Raw genomic sequence first — 17089 nt, forward strand, 5'->3', positions numbered from 1 at the left:
ACTGCTGACTGGTTGGGTGACTCTGGGTAATTATCTCTTTTCTGGGCCTGCTTCCCCATTTAAACGGGAAACAGTCCTTAACATATTTTACTACAGATCCCTGAGTCCCTTCTTGAGATTTCTCAGACAGGTCCTTTCTGCTTTTCTGTGGCATCCCAAACAGATAATCTCCTAGGTCCCCATCCCCAGTTTTGTTCCACCTGGTTGCCATGGCATTGTCAAAGTTACATCCAGCTTCTCAGGTCCTGCACTGATAGGATGGCCACAGAGGAGAGAAACTGCTGTCTTAGGGCCCTTCAGCATCTTCAAAGTCCCCTTGATCAGCTATGCAAGCCCTTTTCCTCTTAAGAGGGGGTTTGGGCAAGGGTTGCCCTTGTACCTCAGTTTCTGGGTTGATGACAAAAACGTTTTAGCTGTGCAAAGTAGCTCTTTCCCCATCCCCCTATCTTACTCCTCTCCCCTCCCTCCTCTACGCCCCCTCCCTGTCCCTTGGAAAAAAAATCAATTCTGAGTCACCAAACCCGTCTGATTCCATTTCCGGTTCTCAATGCACCCAGACCCTGACAATGGCCCCATCCTTGCCCACCCAGCATGGGGCAGTTCTGGGGTGGCCTGAGGCTCCCACTTAGGTCTGCTTCTGACACCTACTAACAGACGTGCACCTTTCTAGAATGGGAAGAATACTGACAGTCTTATATAATCTCCAGATATGAGGGTCGGTGGGTTAGGCATGCAAGAAACAAGGGGCAGCTCCCACTCTTAAGTCCATTAAAATGCAGTGATGGACAGAACTGAGCTGGGAGTTGGACGTCTCAGAGGAGAACAAGTGTCATCAGAGACCGCTCCATGTGGTCTCCTCCTCCACCTCTTCTCACTTGCAAACTTCTTCAGGGGTGTGATGCCTGCTGTCACCCCAAAGGCCACGAGGCCAGATGCCCCCTGGGGCCCAGGAGACAAAGATCAGGAGAAGGGGCTGTCAGCCTGCTCACCAAAAGCACTCAGGGGCCTAGAGAAGGTGGGGGTCAGGGGAGAGAGCCCGGGAGGCAGGGCAAGAGGCCCGGGAAAGGACGGAGGGTTGGAGGCATGTATGGATGGACGGAGGAGGGAGGAAGGGAGGATGGATGGATGGATGGACCGACGAACTAATGCGGAGGAGGCGGGGGTCTAGTGGCACTGCAGCCGACAGGCAAACGCCGAAAAGGAGCAAAAGGTGTAGGGCAGAAGGCGAAGGAACAAGGGGGGTTGGGAGGGGGGCACAGAAGTGGGGTGCGTGGGAAACACGTGGAGAGGACTGTTGCGAATGGGGAAAGCTTGAGGCAGGTGCAGGAGGGGCGGAAGCTGGAGGACAGCAGGCGAGAAGAAACATAAAAGCAAGCAGATGTGGCGGCAGGTACTGGGCAACGGCAGAGGCAGAGGTGGGCAGGGTGGGCTGCTGGAGGAGAGCCGGCGCTAGGACCCGGAGGCGCGAAGGTGCCGGAGCGGGCGGGCACTAGGACCCGGCGGGTCCTTTGTTTGGGGGGCCGGGGAGCCGGACGGCGGCTCCCGTCGGAACGCTGCGCGGCCCCCTCCCCCCATCCCTGCCGCGGGCACGCCTCCCCTCTCCCTCCCACCTTTCCAGCTCACTCTTTGCGCAAGCGCAGCACTGGTAGCCTTCCCCTCACTCTCCCTGCCGCTTAGCCTTCTGGGAAACGTAGGCTTAGAGGTGGTGAGGTTGCCTACTGAGCTTGACGAGAGAGCCCCTCCAAAATGCACAATTGCGGGGGAAAAAGAGACCAAAGCCCCAGGACCTCTGCTCCTAACCGTTGTGAACCCATTCTTTGTGCTACCAGCCCACTCTCTTAAGTTCGCTGCACACAAACCCCAGTCCCAAACCTGTCTCTGCCCAAGATGCCCCTTTAAACCGTGCCTCCGCCAGCTGGCTGGCGCCCATTCCCGGGCTGGCGGCCACGAAGCGACTTCGCTTCCCCGTAGATCGAATGCGGTAGGTGCAGGGATGTGGGCGCTGTGAATCAGAAGGGCAAAGGGAGGGGGTCTGTAGGATGTGCTGAAGGACACAGGGGTTGGAGTGGGGGGAGGGTCCTCAACTCTCGGGTTGTGCCTCCTGTGTGGCAAACCCACGCTGCCCTGACGCAGAGCAGAGGGTTGAAGTGGCGTTGTCTGGGTTTGGGAGGACCTAGCTGAGCTGACCGGGATCACCTGTCAGGATGACAGAAGGCTATCTCCGAGCCAGAGCCAGCCCCGGAACTGGGGTGGCCCTGAGGCTGCTGGTGTTTGCAGCATCTCTGCTGATCCATCTCTCTCCTCATGAGCACTGCGATCGATACCCTGTACCGCCTCTTCCCAAACCCTGGCTGGACCCTGACTCCATCCATCCCTTTGGCTTCTTTTTCTAACGAATATTTTCTCTGCTGGCAGGGCTGCTACCAGAGCCTGGGCACAAGGAGATTTCTCATCAGATCTGTCATTTTCCTTGCTAAGGCCTGGAAAATACCTTAATCATCCACCTCTTTCTCTTTTCTCAGCTGATAACATTCCTTCCCACCCTCACATAATCAAGAGACAAAAGCCTGCCCCCCCCACCCCATCACATCAGAAAAGAGATACTAATTCTCTTTTCCCTCCCCAACCCCTTACACCTCACCACATATATTCATTCTTTCATCTAAGGGGAAACCAAACTGGAGGCAAATAAGTCAAGGTCTGTGACTTCAAGACCTCAGACTGTCTCATTTTCACCCAGGGAAGGTTTAAGTACTTCAAGGATAATCTCTGAGGGTAGAGATTCTTAACCTGAGAACCATGGATGATTCCTAGGGGGAGTGGGAAACTGGTGACGTTGAACGTAATATTGTGCCCAAGTGTATTTTTCTAGGGAATGTAAATGTAGCCTGTGACTGTTTGTCAGAAGGGGCATAGAGGTGCAAGTCTGTTCAGCAAGAACCTTTATCGTTAAAAGGGCAAAGCACGTGGCCCTCAACTCCTGACAGGAAGCCTGTCTAGGTCACAGATGGTAGGAGAGTAAGTGGAAACAGCATTGTGGAAGCCAATATCTCTCGCCTTCTGAGTTTGCTCTAAATCTACTAATGAGTCTCAGTTACTTTGGACTAATTGGTGCCACCAGAAGAGGAGATGTTGCCAGACTGGGGTCCGCCAGGAACAACTCCTCAGCCTGCAGACTCTATCGCTGGGAGTGCAGAGTGGAGAGGAGCGGAATGATGTTTTGGTGGAAATGCTGATATTTGTCCAAGAACTTAAAGCAAGGGGAGGAGGAGGAAAAAGGTCCCCAGAAGGGCTACATTCTTGGCTCCTTCATGGCAAATGCTTGAAGCACTGTTTATTCAAATGTATAATAACAAGCACCAGAAAACAACATGCAACATTCTCCCCCCACCCCGATCTTCAATCCCAGAAGAAGGATACCTATCACCATGATAGTGGAGGGAACTCATGTTCAGGAAAGGTCCTAGGTGGGCACCCTGGCAGGGTCAGAGTTTACTAGGGCAAAGGGCAAGTGCCCTGCCTGTTGGCCTCCTGCGGCAACTGGAGAAACCAGCACCTTCTACCTCAGGACCCACTAGGCAAAGTGGTGATGCCAGCCCTAGTTGGAGGGGACATGAGTCCTATGAGGACAGCCGTGCACTCAGCATTTGACCCAGCCCAGCCCTCTGAAGGTAATGAGGTGAAGTAGCCTTTCCTCTTAGGGTGGCTATGGAGAGAGAGGCCATAGCCTAAATCAAGGCTCTTCAGGCTGAGAACAAGCCAGCCTCTTGAAGAGGAGAAAGAGCCTTCTCTGCTCTAGGGAGAGTTCCGGGCTAGGAGTCCTTGGCAGGAGTGCATACCCACCCACCCCCTTTCCCTAGCTGAAGGGCCAATTAGTAACTTAGGCCCCCAAATGAGAACACTTTATCCATCACATTTCAGATAAATTACAAATACGTACACAGAATCCAAACAGAGTTCCAGTAGAAGCTGCTCACAGACCCTCACAGGGGCCAGCTTGAAGAAAACTGAAGGTCATCCCTTTGTTCTCTGTGTCTCTAAAGCTGTGGGCAAAACTGTCTCCCCTTGTCCTTGAGTAATCATGGGGACAGCTCAGGACAGAGAGGTTCAGACTTAGAAACACCCTTATCCCCATCTCCTATCTTCCCTCCTCAAATGCCTTCCCCCAAATCTAAAAAACAAAACAAAACACCTAATTTTTCACTGAAGGACTCTGGAGCATTTGAAGATGTAAACCTCACACTCCCCTGTCAAGTGGGGAAACTGACCCAAAGAAGAAATGATTGGCCCGAAGTCAAAGGTCCTGCCGCCTAGGTACCCCAGTAATGCACACATTACAATGGAGGGTGCTGAGGAAGGTGAGGAGGTTGGAGGGGTTGATTCAGTCCTGAGGAGAGACTGGCACAGGGCACATTTACCTTTGGGATGACATCTGGGCTAACTGGCACCGGATTGGAAAATGGCTGGATTCTGCCTTCTTCCTTCTTCCCTGGGCAGCCCTATGGCCAGGGCAGACTGAAATGTTTTGAGCTGGATGGGAGACAGATGGCCCTTATCCAGTCAGCACTGACTCTTGGGCCCTGGAGTCTGCAGAGGGACTGAGGAGGTGTCAGGAAGGGGAGACACACCAAAGACAAATATGGAACTGGGTCCCGAAGTGAAGAAGCACCAAGAGCATCAGCCTGCCCTGGACTGGGGTGGGTGTGTAGGGGGGACAGAGCTTGGAACAGATGCAGAAGCAGGGGAGGAATGGCGGGCAAAGGGAGAGGGCATGTTCTTTCGTAAAGGTGAGAAGGGGAAGTATGAAACGGGCCAGAGAAGGAGCAGGGCGGGAAAAAAACGAGCAGAGAGTAAGGAAGAAATGGGCCCATCCATCCATGTCCTGGGGCTCTGGGGCAACTTAGACTCATTATGGTCCTTTCTTACCCTTTCAGAGCCCCTATCTGGCCCTACAGGAATGAAAGGAAGGCCTGGACAGACTTTGAAAAGGATCTTGAATGCCTCAGACCCAAGAGGCTGGGGAAGGGAGAGGGACAGAGAGGTGGGAGGCGGGGAGGGCTGAAATGGAGATGCTCCTAGACCCCTCATCTTGTGTCCCAAGTGTGAGACCAAGCCCAAGAAGGAGGACAGGGAGGAAGGTAAGGAGTTTCTAGGGCAAGTATGAGTTGAGAGTGTTGGTGGAAGTGCCCCAGCCTGGAGGGGTGGAAGGACTAAGGGAATTTAAAAAAAACTGATTCCCCAGCAAGTTTTCTGGCTTCTGTTTCTTTAAGTTGCAACTCAATTGCAATTTATCTGCTCCCCACCAAGTCTCAGCCTACTTGGGACCCTCTGAAAGGCTGTTTTCTAGGCTAGTCCGCCTCCTGGGTTCCCACGTGATGGGCTCTGTGGGCAAACAGAGGCCAGAGGAGAGGGTGGGGACCATACTGAGCTCAGGCGGATTGGAGGTCGGCGCAGACACGGGGCCTTGATGACAGCCATTGAAGAGGGGTCACTAAACCACTGGTGGGCCCTCCATGCAAGGGGGCAGGGAGAAGGCTGCCAGCCAATTTCCCCTCCCCCCACTTTTATTGACGCTGGACAGACTGATAGAAGTGGCAGCGAGAAACCAGTCTCAGGTCTCCTGACCCCGACCTTTGCCTATAGCAGAGGCTGGTTCTCAAAGGCTGTGAGGGTACACGTAAGACCCCAAGTAAGATGCCTGGGTCCAGGCAGTAGATAAGAAGCACTGAGCTCCTGCCATCCGGGGCTCCAGCAAGAGGAGGGATAGGAAGCCACTGGGAGGGCTGCCCAGGTTTCCGACAGCTGATGACTGCCCATCCAGTGAAGACGTCTCATAGCTCAGAGCCCAGAATAATGGGGGAGGGGAGTTGGGGGAGGAAGAAGAGGGAGGTCCTGGAAGCCAGAGGCGGTTGAAGAGGCGCTGTCCTGTTCGGGAGTAGCCGGGTGGGGGCCGCTTACTGCTTCTCCACCGCTCCCTGCTCAGCTGCGCTCTCCTGGCCGGCGCCCTGGCCCTGGTCCTGGCCCTGCCCGTGCCACGGGGTCTCCTTGAACACAAACCAACAGTTCCCGGCCCACAGGAAGAAGCTGATAAAGCCAAAGAGCTGCAAAGACATCAGGGGGAGGGTGGCTTATGAGAATAGGAGGGCATCCTGGGAACAGGGAGGGGGAGTACCTGTGTGTTGGGGGGTGGGGGAGGTGCAGAGGGCTAGAAAGACTAAAAGAGAACTGCATGTAGAGTCAGGGTTTAAGGCCACCACCCACTAAGGGATTCTCTGGTGAAAGTGTCTAACTCTGTCCACAGCATGCACCCAAGTTGTGGCTTGGTCGCTAGGAGAACCTGGCTCCTGGAGTGGAGCACCGTGCAAAGCATAGCAAGGAGCAAGGGCTCTAGTGGCGCTTCCCACAGCGTCCGCAGGCCGTTTTCCGAAGGCCTTGTCGGGGTGGGTGGGGCCAGAGCTGTCCAAGGTGCTCCTTCCCTAGGGTAGCGACCCAGCCAGCTCTATCCAAATATTTATTCAAAATATTTAAAAACCTATCAGCAGGGAGTATTTAGGGGGAAGTGTACTGATGTCTGCAATAAACTTTGAAATGCATTAAAAATAAGACGGATCGATAGATGAAGAGAGGCAGATAGATACAGGACAAAGCAAGTCTAGTAAAATGTTAATGGTACAGTCTGGCTGATGAGTGCATGGCCGTTCATTGTAAAAGTCTTTCAACTTCGCCGAATGTGTGAACATTTTTACAGTAAAAGGCTGTGGGGCTAACACCTATCAGCAGGGTTCAAGCAAGGTCTAGAAGGCTCCCTGGTGTGCCAGCCATTAAACCTTTCAGTTGCTGGGCCCGGGGAAGGTTCAGGCCATTTTCAGGGCAGGGCTGAGGCGGCTGGGCTGACAGGAGGGAATTTGCAAAGCTCAGCTACTTACCAACTAATATGGAGATGTTTCAATGTTCTAACAGCTGGGGTGGCCAAATACATGCATACCAGCTAGACCCACCACTGCCCAAAGACCTTTTCCAGCCTGGAGGCCTGAGTGACAATAAGCCCCTTCTCACCCACTCTGGGTCTGCCCCCCGCTTTGAGCCCAGTCACAGCCCGAGGCTCCCCCTCCACCTGCTCATGTGTGTACATTCACACAGACTGTAAAGAGGCAGGAGGAGGGAGAGGCAGTCACAAAGAGCACGCCTGGAGGTGGGGAGAAGAGAGGGAAATGGGAGGCAGAGGGCGGAAGGAGGAAGGCACAGGAGGCTGAGTGGCTCTTGGGTTCCCCCTGCCCAAATGTCCCTCAGGGTCAGCCAGGGGCCAGCAGCCAGCATTAGGTGCAGCGGAAGCACTGGCTGCCAGTGCCGGGGAGGGCAGCTGTGAAGACACCCTCTCTGTCCCTCTCAGACCCTGCTGTGACAGGCCTGGGCAGCTGGGAGTATGCTGCCTTCCCCAGACCCCTTCAGTGGCCACAGGTCTCACCACGGAGATGTTGGCCAGTCCCATGGAAGGCGTGGCCCCGGCACTGCACACCGCCTCCTCTCCATGGCACACAGACATGGCTGCTGTCAGGCTGGATGGTCGTGTGGCCCCCTTGACGTCAGTCAGGCCCTTGCCCCAGGCAGCTGCAGCTACCAGCCAGAAAAAGGTGAAGGAGACAGTCACACAGAAGTCCTGGGAGGAGCAGAGGGACAGGAAATACAATCAGAAAGGCCTCCATGATTCTGTACTTCTTTTCGTCTTGCCATAAGACACTGGAATCCTGGGGTCCCAGGACAGCTGCCTCTTCCTATCCTACCCAACACCTAGAGCTTCAGGGAACTCAGATCATCCTAGGGAATCTGCCACCAAGAGAATCCCGCCAGCCAGTGCTACCCCTGCCCATGCCCTCAGAACTGAGGTCAGGTAACAATGTGCCCAGGCATCTGTTGGTCAGTGTCATCCCTAAACCCACGTGGCCTAAACTTGACACTCTCCCCACGCCCAGCCTTTCCTTTGATCGCCACTGCTCAGTTACAAGTGGTGGCAGAGTGAGGGCAGACTGCAGGAGATAAATGGGGTCCCCTAAGGCACCCTTTCCACCTTGGATGCCTGGGATAGGGAGAAAGTAAAGGGGAAATAATATTGATAATAGCTAGCACTTATGGAGGCTAACTATACACCAGGTATTTTACATGCATGTTCACTTTATCCTTCCAAAACACTATTAGATAGTTATTATTTTATTCCCATTTTATAGTTGAGGAAACTGAGAGTTAGAGAGGTTAAGGAAATTGTCAAGAGCACACAGCTAGTAAGGGACGGTGCTGGGATTTGAACCCAAGCAATCAGACTTCAGCGCCTGCTTCTTGAAGCTATTGTGCCTACTTTGAGTAGAGCAAGCGATGGGAGGTTGGTAGACGCAGAGTCTTGGGACATGGGCCTTCCACTGGCCCGAGGACCTGTGGCAGCCCCAGCACCCGAAGGGACCAGCAGCAAAGAGCTGGCAGGGAGATTGAGGAGGTTAACATCCGAGTGTCAGGGACCCAGGAAAGCCACCATGTTTGTCCTCAGCCCGGAAACGTATGTCTCCTCAGTGCCTCCACCCCATCCCTCCTGCCTGTGCCCACTCACCACCAGGGGGAAGCGCCTGTTCTCCGTGTAGATGTTGTGGAAACGCAGGTAGAGGACGAGTGCAGCTATGGTGTAGAAGAAGGAAAAGATGCCCAGGGTCACGAAGAACTCGGCGGGGGCAGAGAAGTCCCCCATGAGATGCATGGTCTTGGAGGTGGATTCATCGTCGCAGAGGGGCATCTCATACTGGACCCGGTTCAACCTGCAGGTGGCACGGAGCCCACCCTGAGCTCAGGGCGACCCTCTCCCTGTGGAGGCAGTGGGCTTCCCCTGCCCCAGGAGCAGTCCTGCACTAGTTCTCACCCAAGGACTCTTACAGAACCAAGAAAGGGGCAGGTAGGGAGGAAAGTTTCTGGAGGGAACCTTGCAGTCAGGACAGGAATTTTCCTGGAATTCTGGTCAAACTCTACCTCCCTCTCAGCCACCACCCCACACTCATCCACCCTGCCGAGATACGGTGACCCTGTATTTCCAAGTATCTCCACGACCCTTTAGATTGTAACCACAGTATATATAGTTCATCTATTTCTGGTAGCCAAACCACCAGGGAAATCAGCTTCATTCTGTCCCTGGGAAAGCACAGGTCCACAGTGGCCAAGTTAAGATTGGAATCACCCATTCTCAGGCTTTATTTAGGTCCCCCAATGAGACCACACTGGACAAAATCAAGAGACAAAAACAAATACCCTATTATGAACAAGAGACAGCTAATCTAACTTGGCTGCTGCTACTAGAAATTTCTGAAAAGCTGAGCGCTGTCCCCATTCCCCGCTGAACACTTGGGCTCTCCCTTCTCTAAGCTCCCAAACACTCAGGAAAGAGTATTGTCTTCTAACTCCCGGCCAAGGTATACCCCCTTGTATTCTGGTGGTACTGGTGAGCATCCCCCATCAGCTCTTCAGGATCTGAGTACTGACAAGCTTCCTTACCTTCAAGGCAGGGAGGAGGCTGCTGAGGGTCGAGAACCCTCCACCCCACACTGCATGGGTTCTTTCTGTAACAGCTGTTGTTACCTGCTATTGGTTATCCATGGACTGCAACTTTATTATAACAGGGATCTTTTTGAGTTTCCCTTATATTTTTCTCTGGCCAGTGTGTCTGAAATTCCTAAAGGGCAGGAAGGACCTGAGCCTTGTAATTCTATCTGAAACTGGAGTGGCACACAACAAAAGGTCTTTAGGTTTCTGGAGGAGAAAGAGACCAAGCAGGTCCTGCCAATCCAATGAGAGAGGCTATGTGGGGTCAGAATCAACTCCTGCTCACCTGAAGGGATAGCCGAACGAAACAAGGATGGTGCTCACGTCCTTGGCTTCGTTGTTGCAGCGAACCGTTGCTCCTGTTTCCCCACTGTAGGAGCCGCAGGACCCGAAGGCGAAAATAGCAAAGAGCTGAGGGAGAGTGAAGCCCCTCTGAGAGTCAGAAGGTCTCAGCTGGCCAAGGTCTATCACTTCAGAACCACCCTCTGACTCTCAGCCAGTGCAGATATGGGGGCGGAGGGAGGGCCAGGAGCCCCTTTAATCAAGTCCCTCCGGGCCAGGGACCCATGGCTTCCTTTGGTCTCCCAGCCTCAGGGTGCTGCGTTCACTGCACAGCGTGCTGGACCAAATAGCCAAATGAATACGGTTGACTTTGACTGGTACCTGGGAGGGAGATGAAGAGGGAGAAATGGGCAGTTTCCAGGTCTCCCCATCGGATGTGACACTGGAGACCACAGGTAGCCTCCTTAAGATGACGACTGACACAAAGCAATTTAGGCTTTGGAAACCTCTATCTCAAAGTTGGACTTGAATTTCCTCCCCAAGGGAGAAGCACCCTAGAAATAGACTTCCCTGCACTAATCTAGATCAGGAGTGCATGGAATTCTTTCCATTTCTCCTCTGAAGCCGTCAATGAATCTTGCCATTACCTTCTTGCTAACTTCCAATGGCTTCCTGCCTCAGTGGAGGTATAGCTAGAGGGGACAACCTCTGCCAAGCCTTCCGAGGGGCCAAGGGGGCAGGGGCCCGGCTGCTGTGTACTGCCAGCTAACTCCTCTCCCCCAAAGGCACCTTTCCTTTGGCAACTGTGCTGGCTGGGTTGATGACGGCAGTCCTGGCTCAAGCCCAGAGAAAAGTATCCTCAACTTGCCTTATCAGCCTCTGCTTTTTCCCCAGTGGTGTTTCCCTTTATAATCCGTTGCTGCTGCCATTTCTTAGTGTTAAGAACCAGAGGCGTTTCGGATCACATGAACTGTTTTCCTCTTCACCTTTCATCCCATTTTACTAAACCTCCTGCCTTGAATGACATGAAATTCCCTCATCCTATGATTTTCTAATTTCTTTCTGGGGATACACACTTTGGTTAGAAGGAGGTGAGAAATTGGAGTCTCTGATCCTCCCACATTATCCGTTCAGGGCTCATTTCCTGTGCACTTACCATTGGCTTGTGCACGATATAATCATGTGTATTAAGCAGTGAGCTTATTCTGTTAATTGTTCACTTTTTGTACGTTTCTTTGCGATTTGGTATCTTGGATATTAAGCACCTAGAAGACAGCTAATTCACATCCCAGTCCTGCATCCAGTGTTTATAGAATAGAGTTGTGTTCACATTATTTTGCTAATCCTTGATAGTATTGTGGAGTGAAGAGCCCTGGATCAGGAGTCTGGAAATCCAGGTCCTGGTCCTGGCCCTGTCACTAACTGGCAGGGTGACCTCTAATAAGTCATTCTGCTCTCTGAGTCTCAGTTTCCTCCTCTGTAAAATGAGGAGTTTGGAGCAGGTAATCCAAAGGCCTTTTCCAACTCTATGATTCTCTCACTCTCTGAGGGTAACGCTATCAGCGTGCCCTTGGCTGGGCTTGCCAGCAGCTGCGCTCTGTCCCTGGGTGGTGTCTGGTGCCACTGCCCCACCTTGCATCGCCTGGCCTGGCAGATCTTCATGCTGGAGCCACTGACCCCACTCTAAAGGTCATAATGGGTACCTCTCTGTTCCTAGGAGGTTTAGTTCAAACAAATGACAATTGTCTCCATCTTAAAAATCATCCAGGAAAGGAGACAGTATAACCTCTCTCCAATGCCTGCTTAACCTCCTGATCTGACTTACATTACAGAGGCTGCAATAGAGCCCTGTTTGCTCATCTTCTTGACAGGCCTGGAGAGAAGTTACTCAAAGCCTCTGCATCATTATCCTTTACATACTCCAATTTGCCTCCCTGGCATAACAGTGGAACTTCTCTAGCTCGTCCTCGTAAGAATTCTCCAATCTTGTCAGCTCTGTTTCTTGTCAGTTCTCTGATTCCTCTTGGAAGTTTCTTTGTTCCTCTTAGCTTCTGGGGCCCAGAACTGGACACAGTTAAGGCGTTACATTCTGGGAAGGGCAGACAGTTGGATATATGTTTACTGTTGGCAGTTAGCCAGTGAATGGCTCTGTAATAGGTTCCCCCCAAAAGTAGGTACTCCTAACTTGGGGCAATGAACAGTTAGTTATGGAGCCTGCTTTTTACTAGCACGCTCTTGACTGGCACTCCTGACCATTTACAGAAAGATGTCATTTACTGAGCATCTACTATGTACCCGGCATTGTTCTAGGCGATATGATTTATTAGTGAACAAAAGAGAAAAAAACCCTCTGTCTTCATGGAGCTCCTACTATAGAGCTGCACTATTCACAATGGTAGCCACTAGCCAAGTGTGGCTATTTACATTTAAATTAATTAAAATTAAATAACACTTAAAATTCAGTTGCTCACACACACTGGCCACATTTCAAGTGCTCCCTAGGCACATGTGACTAGCAGGTTCCATACTGGACAACACAGATTATAGAGCTTTTCCATCATTGCGGGAAGTTCTGCTATGGCCAGATGACAACCTTGAGGTTCTGAAAATCCTGAACCCTCCTTTACGATTCCTCTCTGGGCAAAATATACCCATAGTAACTTCAGTATTAACTGTACTCTCTTCTATTCTGATTCTTTGAAAGTCAGGAGCCTCTAAACACCTTATATAACTTTATTAACCAGAATATATGATTCAATTTGAACATAACACAGTCAGATGGTGTCAGGTAACAGATGACAGTTGGCTATGCAAGTGAACGGATGGAGGAATCTCAGCAAAATCTCACAGGTTCACAGAGCAAAAAGGATCTCAGAGATTATCAAGTACAATAGTCTCATTTCATAGAGGTGGAAACTGAAGTCCCAAAAGATTAAGTGACTTCCCCAAGGTCACAGTTAGCCAATGTGAGAGCCAGGCTTAGCATTCACAACTCCTGATTCCCGGTTCTGTGCTCTTTCTACGTCACCCATTCATTAATCAACAAAGAGTTATCGAGCATCTACTTTGTGCCAGGTGCTGCAGAATCTAAGTTGAATAAGACCTGGTGCCTGCTCTCAAGAGTCTGCATCCAGAAAGGAGAGAGTCATGCTCAAATAAAAACCAAAACAGAACCCTGCATCACAAGAGTTATAAAGGCTGAAAAAGATCTCTACCGTGTGCAGGGAGGATTGCAAAGAGAGAGGAAGTAGCTCTGCACCTGGGATGCAGGAGCAGAGAAAGACACGCTTTCCCAGCCTCCTCTACCTTTCTGTATCAGATATGCTTTCTTCCTTAACTGTGCCGGGTGACTGAGCCACAGGGAAGAGTAGGGAAGAACAGAAACCACCCCTGTCACCAAGCACAAGGCTCTGAGCCAAAAAAGCTGGTCATAAAGAACAGGAGCCACAAAGACATGGAGACCCTAAGACAAGGGGCAACTCCAGAGCTCTGGTACCAACCAGCCTTCCTCCTCATGGACCTGCATTGCTGGGAACAGCAGTGGTCATACACTGCCACCCTCCTCCCCCTCTTCCTCCTCCTCCTCCTCCTCTTCCCCCTTCCCCTCCTCCCTCTGCATCTCTCTCTTTTTTTTTTAATAAATTTATTTATTTTATTTTTGGCTGCATTGGGTCTTTGTTGCTGTGCCCGGGCTTTCTCTAGTTGCAGTACTACTCTTTGTTGCGGTGCACGGGCTTCTCATTGCAGTGGCCTCTCTTGTTGTGGAGCACAGGCTCTAGGCACGCGGGCTTCAGCAGTTGTGGTACGTGGGCTCTAGAGAGAAGGCTCAGTAGTTGTAGCGCACGGGCTTAGTTGCTCCACGGCATGTGGGATCTTCCTGGACCAGGGCTCGAACCCGTGTCCCCTGCATTGGCAGGCGGATTCTTAACCACTGCGCCACCAGGGAAGCCCTCTGCATCTCTTTTGGAAAGATGTCAGAATAACCTTGCTACTTTGGTGTTAACAAATTAAAGCAACGCCTAACAAGACAGAACAATAAGTCAGTTACAGTCTATTGCCCGTTTCGTCTGTACTGGCTCTTGAAGATTTTGGAAGCAAGCAGTTTGTTAACCGTAAGTTTTAGAACTTTATTTCAGCCCTGATAATGCCTTTTTGGTGATAATCCTTTGTCAGTCCTGAGAACACTAACATTTCCACTTAGTGCAGGGCACAAGAAAGACAAGTTCTCCCCCAAATCCTATTCCCACAATCTTCTCACTGGTTTTTATAGACTCTGATGGTGTACTTTCGAATTCCCCACATTTACAGAAATACCTTATTTTCATTACAGAGACCCCAGGGTCAAATAAGTGACTTTGGCACCTCAAAGGTGAATTACTGATCAAGGGCACACCAAGTTAAAGGTAACGTGACATTATCGATACAGTAACTGAGTAATCCAGGAGATTCGTACCTTACCCTCAAAGTGAGGATTTGGCAGTGACATCTGAATAATCTCACCAAAGGACAAGTCTAGCTGACAGTCTGCATAAGGGGGAAAGTTAGGGAGAAGGAGAGGTTTGGGAACAAACACTTGCTGAATATCTCCTGGACTGCCAGGCTCACCATGGTCTTCCTGAATGCTCCAATGCTTTACAGATGTTAGCTCCTGTAATCCTCCCAATGAGCTCATGAGATAGATCTTACCCTCATCTACAGATAAGAAACTGAGACCCATGAAGATTTCATCACTTACCCTACGTTCCATAGCTAGAAAGCAGAGAAAAACTAGTTCTCCAATAATTGGTATATGCCTATGTTATTTTCCTAGCTTAGTGTAGACTTAGTGAGACCCCAGAACTGCAATTGAGGTGAGATTAATCTTTAAATTTTAAGGAGATACCCCAAGCTAAGCTCCTCACTAATAAAAGAATAACATTACTTTTATCTCACCAGGATTCCAGTAAAACCTTTGCTTTTTGTAATAGCGACAACAAAGTTTTCAATTATCATTACAATAACTGCAGGTTCCTCTGTGGTTTTTTCCCCCTTTTCCAGACCGGAGTATTTGATCCCTCCAAGCAGGAAATATGCAAAAAGTCCCAAACGACATTTTCACTGTCATTTTGGTGCTGGTTCCTGGTGCTGGTTCCTGTGTTCACCTGCAGAGACTCAGAGCAAGTGAAACTCACTCTGAATTCAGGCTACCAGGATGGCAGTAAAAGCAAATCATGTCTCTTTATGATGCTACCCTTCGAATGAAGGCTGAGTGCAGAGCCTAGCCCTGGACTCTTGGATTGAGTATTATGAGAGAAAGGCATAACTTCCTCTCTAAGAAGCTGAGGATCTTAACAAGTCAAACAGGGGGCTTCCCTTCCCCGGTGGCGCAGTGGTTGAGAATCCGCCTGCCGATGCAGGAGACACGGGTTCGTGCCCCGGTCCGGGAAGATCCCATGTGCCGTGGAGCGGCTGGGCCCGTGAGCCATGGCCGCTGAGCCTGCGCGTCCAGAGCCTGTGCTCCGCAACGGGAGAGGCCATAACAGTGAGAGGCCCGCGTACCGCAAAAAAGTCAAACAGGTCTTAATTCTTAGGGATCAGAACTGACTGTGGGAGGAGACTAGGCATTGCTTTGTGCAGCCTTATAGAAATGTTGTGGGTATTGGTTGGGGGAGGGTTGGGAAAAGGATAGAAAGGTTAAAGAAGGAAGCTTTTCAGAATCCCTCCCATGGAGGATGATTCCATGGTCCAACAACCTCATTGTTTCCCTCATCCCTTGACAGCCTTTCTCAAATTTCCCTTAGATACATTTGTCTAATGATAAAATTGTACCCTTACATTTCTGGTTCTGCTCCTCTGGACCACTCATAATGGATCCCTAGTTCTGGATGGTAGACACACAGAGCCTTAATATTCTTCTACGGCCCCCTCAAGTACTCAAGTGGTGGCTCATGGCACGGAAGTGGGGGGGAGGTGAAAGAGCTCAGTCAGCAGTAGTTCCAACCGCTCTTGAGGCAGTAGAGAGAGTGGAAAGTCCCCAACAGGTCCCAGAGTTTGCACTTGGGAGCTCCGCATGCTGGCCTGTAGCCCCAGTCAGGGTCTCAGATATCCAGAGGTAACCCCAAATGCACTATTGCCCCCGAATTCCAGATCTGATGATTCTCGTCCAAAGGATGATTTAAGAATCAGCGACACAGTGCTAACTCCTGTCTCCAATGAGTTAAAAGCCCCTTAGAACTCAATCCTCCTCAGTATTAATGGTAACTTATTCCCTAGCTGAATTCTGTGCTGAAAGCACATTAATTAAGTTATTCACACACCATTTGGTGTGTGGATTGTCTAACTTAAATCTCTTCTCTGACAGTGCAATAACTGCTCTCAAAAAGTCTTTATGATTTGAAAGAGCGACTGCACCTGTCCACATTCCTAATTTATACCCAGGAGGCCTTGGGCACCACGAAGGACAGAGAACATGCTAATGTCTCGAAGTACCAGTGAGGCAGGAGAAGGTGGTATTTCCCCTGTACCACTGCAGGGGAAACTGAGGCCCTGGGCAAATGATTTCTTCAAGGTCACAGGATAAGTCTAACCCAAGGGCAATGTTCTAGCATGCCAACCCATTTAGAGCAGAAAGGGACCCTAGGGATGGTCTGAACATTTGATTAACATGGAAACTGAAGTCCAAAGAAGAGATCTGTCCAGGGTCAAGTAAGTAGAAAAGGCAGGTCCAGGTCTAGAACCCAGGGCCCCAGCTTTCTAGCTCAATATTCTATCTTATTCTACAAGCCACATTTTGGCTGATTTTTATTGTGTCTTACTATTTTTTCTTTTATGTAATCCTAGAGCCATGAACTCCATTCATTCATTCATCCACTCCCTCACGCAGTTACAGGAACGCAGATTACTCTAGTGACCTCAACAGGACAGCTGCCAGTCAGGACCCTGTCCCATGAATCCACCTCCAGGATCAGTCAGGTCCTGGTGGGTTTGGGGACAGGATGGTTTCCATCGCCTGCCTCCTTCCGTCCTCTGCCCTCTGCAGCTTTCCTCATTCCCACTTGTCCTCTTTGCCCCTCCCGCCACCGAGGAGTGGTATGTGCAGGATCAGAGTTCTGGAAAGGTTACACCCGGGTCCTCTCGCCCGGGTGAAATGTGAGCGCCCTGGGCAAAGACTCCTTGCACATAGAAGGACCGAATCCGGGGCTCCGCATGCTTCGTTCCTCACCCTCCTGCCACCAAGTGCTGGAGAAGCAGCCCC

General features: G+C 50.9%; 1 protein-coding gene across 1 annotated transcript in view; it reads right to left on the reverse strand.

Annotated features, from left to right (window-relative positions):
- Nucleotides 1–5954: 5954 nt before the first annotated feature.
- The window catches only part of SYPL2 (synaptophysin like 2), an 11504-nt gene continuing 369 nt past the window's right edge, over nucleotides 5955–17089 (reverse strand). The window contains exons 3-6 of the mRNA XM_024742129.1: nucleotides 9860–9984; nucleotides 8597–8798; nucleotides 7466–7657; nucleotides 5955–6101 (exon numbers count right to left, since the gene is read on the reverse strand). Coding sequence (XP_024597897.1) covers nucleotides 5955–6101; nucleotides 7466–7657; nucleotides 8597–8798; nucleotides 9860–9984 — 666 coding nt within the window. The remainder of the gene's footprint in view (nucleotides 6102–7465; nucleotides 7658–8596; nucleotides 8799–9859; nucleotides 9985–17089) is intronic.

Source organism: Neophocaena asiaeorientalis, unplaced genomic scaffold (assembly GCF_003031525.2).
Source record: "Neophocaena asiaeorientalis asiaeorientalis breed wild unplaced genomic scaffold, Neophocaena_asiaeorientalis_V1.1 scaffold35, whole genome shotgun sequence".
Taxonomy (NCBI): Eukaryota; Metazoa; Chordata; class Mammalia; order Artiodactyla; family Phocoenidae; genus Neophocaena; species Neophocaena asiaeorientalis.